We start from the raw sequence: 12,057 nt of genomic DNA, 5'->3' as shown, positions 1-12,057 counted from the left end.
GACTTACTGTATCTTTCTTTTGCAGGTACCTATTATTAAACTGACAGATTCCTTCACTGAAGTAAAAGTTGATATAAGCTTTAATGTACAGAATGGGGTTAAAGCAGCCCAGCTCATCAAAGATTTTATCAAGGTTAGGCAACACAATCATGGAACTACATGCTGATAACTTATTTTTATTTTCTGTTTTACTTTGACTGCATCCTCACTAGAGATATACTTTTACTATGTTGTTTTCTGTTGTCTGGTAATGCTGAGGGATGTTACTAAGTTTTAGATATATTGCCTTAAAAGGCATGAAGATACTAAAATACAAGAATAAAACGTGGAGTAGTTTTAATGGTACAATGATTAAGGAAAATGCACTGATCCCTGTTTTATGTATTCTGCTCTTTTAACTGCAGTTCATTGTACTACGCACTTCTGAATTTCAGTATGGGAGATGGTCTTCTCAAGAAAGCCTGAAGGTGTTTTTGTGTGTGAAAGCAAAGAAAAGCAAGTTGCCTGAGTTACTTGTGACCCTTTGGCCTTGAGTCAGGGGGTGAGAGGGGTCTGTGCCCCTGAGGATGGAGCAGGAGCTGTGTGTGGCAGCAGGAGCAAGGCTGCAGGGCCATGGTACCCCTGGCCCAAAGAGCAGAGCAGGTCTGGTGCCAGTAGCTGCTGTCATCTCCCAGACTGGCCAGTGCCCAGCAGACAGGCAGCCAGTGAGGATATCAAGGCTGTGAGCAGGGGCAGGATTAGGGTCAGGATCAGCACCAGTGCAGGCCAGCGTGGCTCGGGCTGACAGCGCAGGGAGCAGCTGAGATGGGAAGCACTCTGAGCAGAGTGGAGGCACTCCCAGCAAGGTTTCCCACATGCTGCTTTCCCACGGGGCTGTTTTCCCCAGCAGGCTGAGCCGAGGCTGTGCAGCTGTGCCACATCACAGCTGGCCTTGAGCACGGACAGCTGGGGAAGAGGTGGCATGGGCGGCCGTGCTGCTGTGGAGGGTCCTTTGTTTGACTTGGAGAAAACTTGGTGTGTTCTTGCCAAGAGATTTCGTTGGTGTTCTTGAGGCACTCTGTATAAAGCTCTTGCAGGGCATTCTCTTGGCTCTTATTTTGTCCCACATAACTTAATACCTAACTGAGATATCGTATTTGGCATTAGGCTTGGAAATGCCTCTTTCTCTTCATCCAGGTTATTTAGGAAGTCTGAGGCAGTTGGAGCCTTATACAGTTTTCTGAGAAAAATCCCGTCTTTAAATTTTGGTATATACTTATATTCAACAGTTCAGCCTGTGACTGGAGTTCTTAATAGTTCAAAATCTTCAGTTGGATAGTTAGGGATCTTCAGTTAAATAGTGCTCCCAATATTTACTGTAAGGCTCATGCAGAGAAGTTCTTAGCAAAATTCTTCTTTCCCTTTAATCTTTTTGCAGTCACGGACATCGTGACCCACATTTCATCTGTAGGAACTAAGGAACTTTTTGGCTGTGTGATAAAAGCAGTGGTAGTATTGAGCCTCTTTTGCCCCTCCCCTGTGGGGGGTGTACAGAGTGCAGGCATAGCCCAGCCTCCACTGCTGTCCCAAAGGTCTCTGTTCTCCACACCTCGTAGGGGAATCCATGCAGATAAACCCATTAAAGGACCAGTTACCCAAAAGTATTTCAATTATTTGAAAATGTTACATGTGTGTGTAGTAATTTTGAAGGGCTTTCTTTAACTCTGGCCATCTCAAGTACTAGCAGGACAGAAATCTCAGTGCATTTTGAGCTACCCCTCAGTTGCAGCAAGAAGGTTTGGTTACAGATGTTGATATATCCACAGTTCTTCCTTTGCTGTGCTTTTCACTTGTATGAAAAATAGCAAGTGTATGTGTGTAAATATATATATGTATATTCAACCCAAATACTTCAGATTTTATGATCTAATAACTTTTTCCTGTTGTTTATACCTGCCACCAGAGTCTAACAGGTAAAATATGTGTTGATCACAGGCAGGGCATTGGCTTCTCCACTGTTACTAAAAATGATAGGTTAGATTTATAGTTAGCTTTAAGATAAAATATAATAAGACAGTTTCAGTATGCTCTCTTAGCATCCATTGTATGCATGCATCAGAGTATTGTAACAGCTTTGTTTTTCTCTTTCAGAAATATCCTGTGTTACCATTTCTAGTTTTAGTACTGAAACAGTTCCTGTTGCAGAGGGACCTTAATGAAGTATTTACAGGTGGAATTGGTTCTTATAGTCTCTTTTTAATGGCTGTTAGTTTCCTTCAGGTAAGTTCAGTGGAATCTTTCAATGCCCTTGGTGCATAAGGACATCATCTTAAGAAGGAATTTGATCAACCCTTAAATTTAATAATTTAAGCTAACATTTTTTTGGGGTTGCACCTTCTTTTCATTTAAAGTTAGATAGGTCCCACCTGTCTTCTGTTCTTTCTCTGATGCTGATACTTTTGGTACCAAAGATGTTTGGAACATCTGTTGGTGTACCAGTGCCAGGCACTGATACATATGATTTCGATACACATGAAATGACATGGGTCATTCATGGTAAAACAACTTTAGTATTGTATAACTTGTTTGGAACAAGTTCCATAAGGTTGGTGTTATCTGCAGCTGTCCTTTATAACACTTGGTCTCCAGGTCATACACCCTGTATGTGCTTTCATAAATGCAGTGTAATCTTGGTTCTCTGGGTTTCTGAGCTGATATCAAACAAACAGGTTTTACAACTTTCTCTTAAATATAATAGAATACAATGCATGAGCTAAATCTGTATTGTTGTGCCTGGGGGAGGGAAATACCAGACAAATATGAAGTAGCTGATTTCTGGCTGTATCAGCCTGTTCTTTTTCCTGAACTAAATGTTATGTATAACTGCGTTGGCAAGTATATGTCCATCCTTTTCCAGACTGTAATTACTCTAAAACCTGAGCCTGGAACTGGAGCTCAGTGTTTGCTAAGTGCCTTTGCAGTTCCCTGCTGAGCACAAAAGAAATAAAGGCAACATACATATAGCTGAAAACCAAAATCTTTCCGAGTCCATTTCTTTCTTACACTGAGTAACAGCACTTCCATTTGCTCATTAAAAAAAAAAAAAAAAAGTTAAAAAAATCAGGTTTCATATCTTACAATTCTGAGCTCGTTTTGTTCAGAGTCTGTCAGGCTGCTTACTTAACAGGAGAGGGGATCCTGTGCCATGTACATGAGAAGTCTGTATTTGTATTGCAGACCAGGTTTAGTGAGATGCAGGTATCTGCTTTTTCACAAGAACCCTGCCATTAGTGCTGGAAGTTCACTTATTGGACTAAAAGTTCAAATGCAAAAAGATTAGGGCTTGGCAGCCTTTTTTTAAAGAGTTAATTATTTTATAAAGCTTCTCATAGCATCTTCTTTTAAAGATGCAAAACTGCTATATTAAGGGAAAATACTATATATTTAGACATATCTGTTTAATTATTATTTATTACTGTATTTAGAAATGTTTTCTTTAAAAAAGACAGTAACTTGAAGACTTAAAAGAATGAATTTTTTTTCTCTCTTCTTAATAGCTACATCCCAGGGAAGATGCCTGTATGCCCAATGCCAACTATGGTGTTCTTTTAATAGAGTTTTTTGAATTATATGGACGTCACTTCAATTATCTGAAGACTGGAATCCGAATAAAAGATGGTGGCTCTTATGTTGCCAAGGATGAAGTGCAGAAAAGCATGTTGGATGGCTACAGACCATCAATGCTGTACATTGAGGATCCATTACAGCCAGGTACCCTCAGAAACCAAAATGGAATAACAGTACTGTTAAATGTTTAATAGATGTACTGCAGGATTTGTTTTCTTCATGTATTGTGCTTTTACCCAGAGTATTGCTGGTTTGGACTTGTTTACATCTAAATATCTGTAGATCTTTTAAGCTCTTTCAAATATTTATGCTTTATGCTAATCCTGTTCTGCAAGAGGTGGCTGCAGTTGGTTGGGACTTAAGGGCAATTTTTAAAACAAATTACTGTCTCCTGCCTGAAAGGTGATAACCACAGTTTCAATCTTACTCATTTATTTATATTCTTATTTTAAGGTAATGATGTTGGGAGGAGTTCCTATGGTGCCATGCAAGTGAAGCAGGCTTTTGATTATGCCTATGTTGTTCTGAGCCATGCGGTTTCCCCAATAGCTAAATATTATCCTAACAACGAAACAGAAAGGTAAAGGACCTGAGTCTAAATCTCATCCATTGCTTCTATTTTTCTGTGTCTAAAAATGAATTGTGGTGATGGTGTTGGTTTTTTTCCTGATTTGCAGTATATTAGGGAGAATAATTAGAGTAACACAAGAAGTGGCCACGTACAGAGACTGGATATCCAAGCAGTGGGGAATGCAAAGCAGAACGGAATCTTCATGTAATGGTGAGTTTTGACTCAGCAGGGATGAGGGGGGAAACTTCTGGCACATTTTGCTTGTATAGATTTTGTTGCTGCTTTTGCCTCACATAAGACAATGCGTGCATCTTAATAGCAATTTCCTTTTTTTGTTCAGTATTCCTGTCTTTTCATCCAGAAAAGTCAGATTTGTACAAGAATAAAATGTCCCCATCTTTATTGTACTGTGATAGATTTGGTCAGTAGAGAGGTCTGTAAAGAGTGCTGCCTTCCAAAAACAAACTTTAGAAAAATCTTCCTTTTTAAATTATCATATTGTCAGTGTCACACTTCCTTTATCCTTTAAATGTGGACTATGTTATAACAAGAATTACTGGGCATGCTAATTTAAATCTGAATCCTTAAAAATCTGCATTTTAAATTTTTATTTTGAAATCTAACATACCGTATGTGTAAGGAAGCTATACTTAAGCCAGGATTCACTATGTAAGTGGAATAAGTCTTTTAATCAGAAAAGTCCTGAAATATCAATCATGATCTTGTTTTTAACAAATGAACACACACAAAATCTAGCCACACAGAGAACTTGGTGACAATGCCCTTTTGAATCACCTTTAATCCATTGCCCGTCTTCTGACTCTAGCAACCAGTTCCATTCTCTTTGGTGCAGGTGTATCCGCTATCTGGGAAGTTTTCAAACTAAAAATAATTTTAATACTCTCCAGTTAATTTTAGAATGTTCCCTATCAGAAGTGTTCTCCTGTTAGCAGTTAATCAGAGAAGATGTTGCAAGGACCCATTCTTCTGGCTAGACTCGGATTTTGTTTACCTGTTTGAGCTTGTGTTAGTGATTTGTCAGCTGAATGTGCTGTGTGCCATTGGAGCTGTCAGCCCTGGTGGCCCTGCTGTCCCCAGGCATGGCAAATAGCCGGTGCTCAGTGCCAGGAGCTCTCATCACCTCCCTTTTAACTGCCTATGTGCATGGACATTATGTAAATCTCTACCTCTTAAGTGTTGTCTTTGAGACAAAGCAGCAATCAAAAAAGAAAAATAACTCCATATTAGGAAGGTAATGGTGACAGTAACGGTGGTTGTCTTGTTGATTTAGTTTGGATTTAAATTCCAATTCTTTTTTTTTTAAAGCAGAGCTTAGTGAGATATGAGAGTTCTGTATCTTGAATTTTCAGTGTAGGAAATCCTAAAAAGCAATGAGGCTTATTTGGAGTTCTTCTGATTCTAGCAACACCAGCAGAAGAAAAATTGGAGTTGCTGAGTATTGGGCATATAGGAACAGAATTTAAATGTATTTGAGTGCTGTTGAAGTGTGGCATGAAACAATCTACAGCAGCACATCTGAACTTTGTTACTGCCTTCTTCCATGCCTTTTGTCCCTAATTTCCATCTCAAACTGTGGGCAATGCTCAGTGCATTAATGGATCCTCTCAGGAAGCCACCAGCCCTCTGAGAGGTGCTGGCCTGCAGTGCACACACACGGATGCACTCACGTGTGTCTGCATGGATTTAGGGTGTGGATGTGTGCAGATGTCTGTGCATGTCCTGTGGGATGTAACACGTAATTTCTATCTTAGTGGCTATATCAGAAAACTCCAAGCCAACATATTTTTGCATTTAAATGTGTGGTGATGCTTCTGTTTTGTTTTCACTAGGTAATGGAGTAACCTTGATAGTAGATACTCAGCAGCTGGACAAATGCAACAATAATCTTGCTGAAGAGAATGAAGCACTGGGAAAACCTAGAAATAAAACTTCAGAAACACTTAGTAAACATTCTTCAAATTCTTCATCAGGTCCTTTATCATCATCATCATCCACACTGTCCAGCTCTAGTGATGTAGTAAGTACTGGAGCTTTTCTGACTTTGCTTTTTAAAATTTCTTTGGGGTTTTTTTCCCTCTGATTTATATTGTCACAAAATACATTTTGGGAGCTCACAATCCTAATCAGTTAATTCATCCAGAATCCTAACTTGCATAAGATGATAACTCTTATGCAATTTCTACACATATAAGTTGCAGTGTGTTTTTGACACAATACATGTGGAAAATGAATATAGTAGATACTAAGTTCCACGGCCCTCTTTTCTTTGGGAAAACTGTATTTCAAAAGTAAAACAGACTGGTAGTCACATGCTTTAAAAAACAGGCCAAAAGCTTTGAGAAAAAAATCTGTTTGGGAATTCTATTTAAAGTATAAAAGGCAAATCTCAAAATCACATCAATACATTTTTAAATCTGTTTTACTCGATAAGAATTTTGGATTAAAAGAATTTTAGTATCTAGTAAAATAAACAAGTTTTCAGTTTAGTCCACTGTTAACTTTATTTTTAAAGGAAAATTCACTTTTAGAAATACTCACTCTTAAGAAAAACTCACTAATCCTTTACATTTTCCTGAAGGATTCTGATGGAACACCTTGCAAAACCTCTAAACAGTTGAGTTGTCGTCAGTCTACCACAAACAGAGTGGGGTCACAAGAAGTGTCACTGGAATCCTCCCAGTCAAGTGGGAAAACACAAAATAGCCAAACAGCCAATACATCCAGCAACACGAACAAATCTCAGGTTTGTGAAATGTTTGAAAACAACGAAAACTGTGTAGATTTTTTGAATATTACACTTATCTCCCATGGAAGGGTAACTTGTTCTGGAAAGGGAACACTGCATTTTTCACCTCCCTTTTGCCCCATTAAAAAGCTTCCAGCACTGATTGTACCGAAAGCCACCAGGTTCTCTGTTAGGTTTGCACAGATGAATTTGCCACTGTGGCTTTCTCAGCTTTAAAGCAGATGAAATTGATCTGACTTTATTTTGGGACACCAAATTCACCAGAGGTGTACAGCTGTATCACACCCATTTCCTCCTTTGCAAAAAGCACGTCAGTCCAGTTTTGATTGCAAAATTTGAGAAGTGAGGCGTGCCTACGCTCAGTGAAAGCAGTTAGCAAAAATGTGTTTAAAACTCTGACTGGCTCCTCTTTTAGCTGTTGATACTTGTTGATCTGTCTTCCAGTAAGGGAGGTGAAGATTCTTCGCTGATACATGACATTCCCCCCCATTTTCCCCTATAGCCAAACATCCATATGATGACACCTATCAGAGCTTTTGCATTTAGGAGATTTCCCACACTGAGGAATGCTTCTATGGCAAGTCAGTATTCTGGAAATATTCTATGCCTCTATATATAGTCTACCCTGGATATATGCAGTTTAAATTCTTGCACTTTTTTCAGAAATTAGGTCTTTCATGTTTGAAACATAGTCCAGAGCATTCTGGAATACTTTTCCTGAAAATAATTCTGAAGACATTCCTCTTATTTGCTGGTGATCTGTCTTCTAACAAGACAATTCACACACCTGGCCTTGGCTATGCCATGAGCGTGTTGTTTGTGTCATTGGGCAGAGCTAAATTCCAGGCTGGAATGTGCACGTCCATGATCTGACGTACCCCGTCTCTGAAAAGATGTGGCATAAGATTAGTCCTGGATCAGATTTGAGCAATCTTACTGTGTTGTCTTGGATTATGGACATTTCTGTAAAATACCTTTTTACTTTCCAAAATTCCAAGTGCTCTGTTCCTCTCTCTGGACCTGTTTGGGGCTAGACATGAACATTTGTCTGCAACCACCCACGATTGGCAGTGCTGTGCTGCTGTCTTAGCAATGACCAGGTTTCTTCTGCCATAGCAAGTTTTTCAAGTGTGCTGTTTTCAGAAGTGCTCATTATCCAGAAGCAGGGATATGTTATTGCCATGCTTTATTCCCAGTAGCACGGATTTACCATGTTCTTTTTCCTCCACAGCATGGATCTGCACGGTTATTTCGCTCTTCTAACAAAGGCTTCCAAGGTCCAGCAAACTCAAGCCATGGTACCTCAGTCACAAACAAACAGCACCAAGGCAGCAAATCACACCATCAGTTTTTCCACGGCAAAAAGAGGAAACACAAGAGGGATGCAGCCCTGTCAGACCTTTGTAGATAGTTGCCTATTTTATGACTGTTCTTCTGTGTGCAATGATCTCATGCTACAGGATAGTTTGATAGTGACTCCTTGGATCTCTTCTGGAGCTTCAGACTGTTCAGACATAGATTAGCAACTGCATTTTTTTTTCCCAGCTCGCCACGGAACGGAACATGAAGATTGATCACTGCAAAAAAAAAAAGAAAAAAAAAAAAAAAAGAAAAAAAAGAAAAAAAAAGGAAAAAATAATTTTTTTAAAAAGAGGAAAAAGGCTGCTCATTTGATAAGTCATATGCTACAACAGGGTCATTTAGGATATAAAAGCTTGAATGTAAAATAAATGTATTTCCCATCAGCTCATGCTGACCTGTAGAGATAGTACTCAGTGTGTCTAGGGGGTGGTAACAAACAAAACACAAAAAATAGGAAAAAAAAGGCAAAAAATTGTATTTTGAGGGAAACCCAGCCTTTAAAGGTGAAAGTAATTTGTGCATGATTTTTTAATTATTTTTGCATATACTTACCATTTTATTGTGTATATATAGATGACCATATAGGAAAACTGACATTTGTAATAGTGGATTTGTTAATACTTTTTACATAACATTACTGTTTAAATTGTAAACATAAATTTTTCTCAGGATTAGTTTGGAAAATAATCTGAATTGTCATCTTAACATCCATATAAAGAGACATTACTAGTTATATTGCTTAGAATTTCTTTTCTTGGCATTTGGAAGATCTCATAGAACTTTTGATCTGCAAAAGCTGTTCCTCTGAAAGAAAGGTTTATGGTGGCAAATGAAGATTTTAATTTGTATAAAATGTACATGTACTTTGTGTAGACACGGAGCTTGTCATCTCTGAGAAGTAACCTTCACCTTGTTTTCTAGAGTGCCATCATTTCAGGCAATGGGGTTTTATAGTTGCATCTTCTCTTCCTCCCCTTAGTGGTCTTCCCTCGACCCTTCCTTCTTTATTTTAAAGAAACAACAAAAGGCCACTCAGGGTTTTTTGGGGGTGTTTTGGTTAGTTTTTGGGTTTTTTTGGTTGTTTTTTTTTTTTTTTGATTGATGGTGGTGATTTTTTTTTTGTTTGTTTGTTTTTTGTTTTTGTTTTTTTGTTTTAAAAAGACAAAACACCAAAACTCAGTTTGTTACAGACATTTGCATTCCTGGGCTGCTTTAATCCCATGCCTCCTTGTTTGTGCCTTTCCTCCCCCTTCCAGGTCTGGGTTTTTTTGTCTTTTATATTTTTGCTAACTCCTGTAGGAGATGATAACTGTTGAAGCTTTAAGTAAATTTTACAATTAAAGTATTTTTTTCTCACTCCCCTCTTAGGCATTTTTATATTTACACTTAATTATTAAAAAAAAAAACAAAACAATTTCAAATAGTGAAATATACTTTATATTGCCTTAAAGACCCAAACCTTTCGTATGTCATAATATTTCTTCATTGACCTAGTTCTCATTTCATTGAAACTCCACCTGTGTGTGGTTCAGTCACATTGCAAGTCTAGGTTGCAGTACCTTTGATGCCATGAATGCGAATGAAATGGAAAATTGCACTCACAGGCGTAGTTTGGAACAGGAGTTGGGACACTTCAGTGGTAGAGAGTTAAGTGGCATTTACTTTCACATATTTCTGTAAAGAGGAAAGTCTGTACTTGGCGTACGTGGCTGTCTTAAATGCAGCAGTTCTGAGATGATGCTTTTATAAAATGTACTGTTAGCTTTGAGAAACTTTTTATATGCATTTACAGAATACTACAGACCAACCTGACCTTTATGGGCACTAATGAGTGCAATGATTTTTAAAGAAAAATGAGACCAGAACTGATGTCATCACTGAAATTAATAAACTTTTTCAATGTGTTAAAGTGTTTTACTTCAAAAAGGAAAATATATATATATATATTCAAAAAATACAGAAAGTCATAACATTTACTCCAACACTAAGCTTAAGTGATGTTAATTTGACAATTTTTTTTTAATTTTTAGAGTCATATTTTAATTTGATCAGATAATTTTATCAAGATGTTCAGCTTTTCTTCATAGAACCTAGTAAAAGTTGTACCACATTATGCATAGTCACTATTTATTTTGTTTTAGATTATTGTGAATGTGTAGACTTATGTTCACCGCTTAGGGAACAATTATTTATAAATTATATTAATCCAGTATTGTTAGCTGCTATTAGCAAAACTGTTCCAAAACTTAATACTTGCAAAGATCTGTATCGCATTTACCACACTGAAGTGTTTTTAAAAGAATCACCCTCATTGTTGAAAGCAAATGTACTCCTAGGGTGCAGATATTAGTGTTCCAATAAGCATGTGATAATTTTAAGGTGGTGGTAGCGGGAAGATAATCTTGATTCCATTGGGAATCTTAGGTTTGCCTCAATTTATGGTTTTCATAAATTTAATGGAAAATAGCTTTTCCTGGACTGCTCAAGTTTCTTTTTGGTAAACAGTATCTTTCTAAAAGAAAAAAAAAAAAAAAAGAAAAAAAAAAGAAAAAAAAAAGCATGAAGGAAAAATTGAGGTATTTTACATTGCCTCAAATGACCAGCATTGTATTCATAAAATACTGTATATCTTGCAAAACTTTATTTAAACGGAACAGTTGAACTGTTCGTTTTTCAATCTGAAGTAAAATACTTTCAAGACCTTTTAGTTTGCCTGCTCATTTGTCTTGTACATTTCATCTCTGTATTTGACTCAAGTCTAATTCCTTTTTGAGTTTCAATACTTTTGTGAAGATTTTGTGAATATATGAAAAAAATAAATGTTTAATCTAACTACTGCAGTTTATCACCATTCTTGACACCCTGTGTTCCCCTTCCCAGCACTGTGGAAAGAGTTACTCAAGTAACATTTTTCGTAGTATGGGGGTCCTTCCCCAGCTGAGTCCTGGGCCCCTCTGCCCGGCGTTTGGAAGTTGATTTTGTTCAGGTGGCCCTGGTCTGCTGGTTTTCCTTTCAGGAAAGCTGGAGCAGTCTGTAAGCCTGAGAATAAATGGAGTATAATACATGTGTAAAGATTTCTTAATGTATGGTTTTTGTCTAATTTTCATCCTCAAATACATAGGAAACTTACGTAAAGATCCATTTTCTTTGTCTTCTGAAATAGGCTTTGGGGTGGTGTTGCAGCTGCAGGGCAGCAGCTGCTCAAAGCTGCCATGCTGAGGGGGATAGTGTAGAATTATGCAAGAGTTAATTGGATTTACTTCCAGCTAAAATCCATATTCAGCAGTTCCCGAAGCACAGCTGATGTTGCTGAAGTGTGTTCTTGTCCTTCTCTGGGAGACGTGCACATACTGCAGTTCTGGTAGTTTTCCCTCTGGTTGTCCACCACAGACCATTGGAAATACATAAATAAGCTGAAATGTTCACATATCTTCCTGTTTGGTATTAAATTGATTTGCTGAGAATCTTTTAACTGAAAAGAAAATTGATCAGTTTGTTAATTGGCAGTCTTCTCCCTTGTGGCAGAAAAAAAGCTGAAGTATAGGTAATTCTTCCTGTTTGTGAGACATGACTTCATTCTGTTTTGTCAGAATTTACAGCTCAGGTTTTTAAATACCAAAAACAAACTTGCTTTCCTAGAACTAAATCTCTAGAAAATAATTGTAGTCCAGTGGCTGGTGGCAGCTTTTTTTCTGTACTTTCAAAATGGGCCTTTTCCATTTTATGTCTGGAGTCATCATGAGGGTATCCT

General features: G+C 37.7%; 1 protein-coding gene across 1 annotated transcript in view; it reads left to right on the top strand.

Moving 5' to 3' along the window:
* The window catches only part of TENT4B (terminal nucleotidyltransferase 4B), a 42,094-nt gene extending 30,956 nt beyond the window's left edge, over positions 1-11,138 (top strand). The window contains exons 5-12 of the mRNA XM_088062348.1: positions 26-133; positions 2,131-2,259; positions 3,537-3,750; positions 4,060-4,186; positions 4,284-4,387; positions 6,028-6,215; positions 6,777-6,941; positions 8,176-11,138. Of these exons, the coding sequence (XP_087918474.1) occupies positions 26-133; positions 2,131-2,259; positions 3,537-3,750; positions 4,060-4,186; positions 4,284-4,387; positions 6,028-6,215; positions 6,777-6,941; positions 8,176-8,355 (1,215 nt within the window). The 3' untranslated portion in view covers positions 8,356-11,138. The remainder of the gene's footprint in view (positions 1-25; positions 134-2,130; positions 2,260-3,536; positions 3,751-4,059; positions 4,187-4,283; positions 4,388-6,027; positions 6,216-6,776; positions 6,942-8,175) is intronic.
* The last annotated feature ends 919 nt before the right edge of the window (positions 11,139-12,057 follow it).

This window comes from Pseudopodoces humilis, chromosome 14 (genome assembly GCF_049639895.1).
Source record: "Pseudopodoces humilis isolate 2021_Gansu_Grassland_sample_001 chromosome 14, ASM4963989v1, whole genome shotgun sequence".
In the NCBI taxonomy this organism is placed as follows: domain Eukaryota; kingdom Metazoa; phylum Chordata; class Aves; order Passeriformes; family Paridae; genus Pseudopodoces; species Pseudopodoces humilis.
The sequence above is the reverse complement of the archived record's forward strand: the minus strand, read 5'-3'. Positions and strand labels throughout refer to the sequence as shown.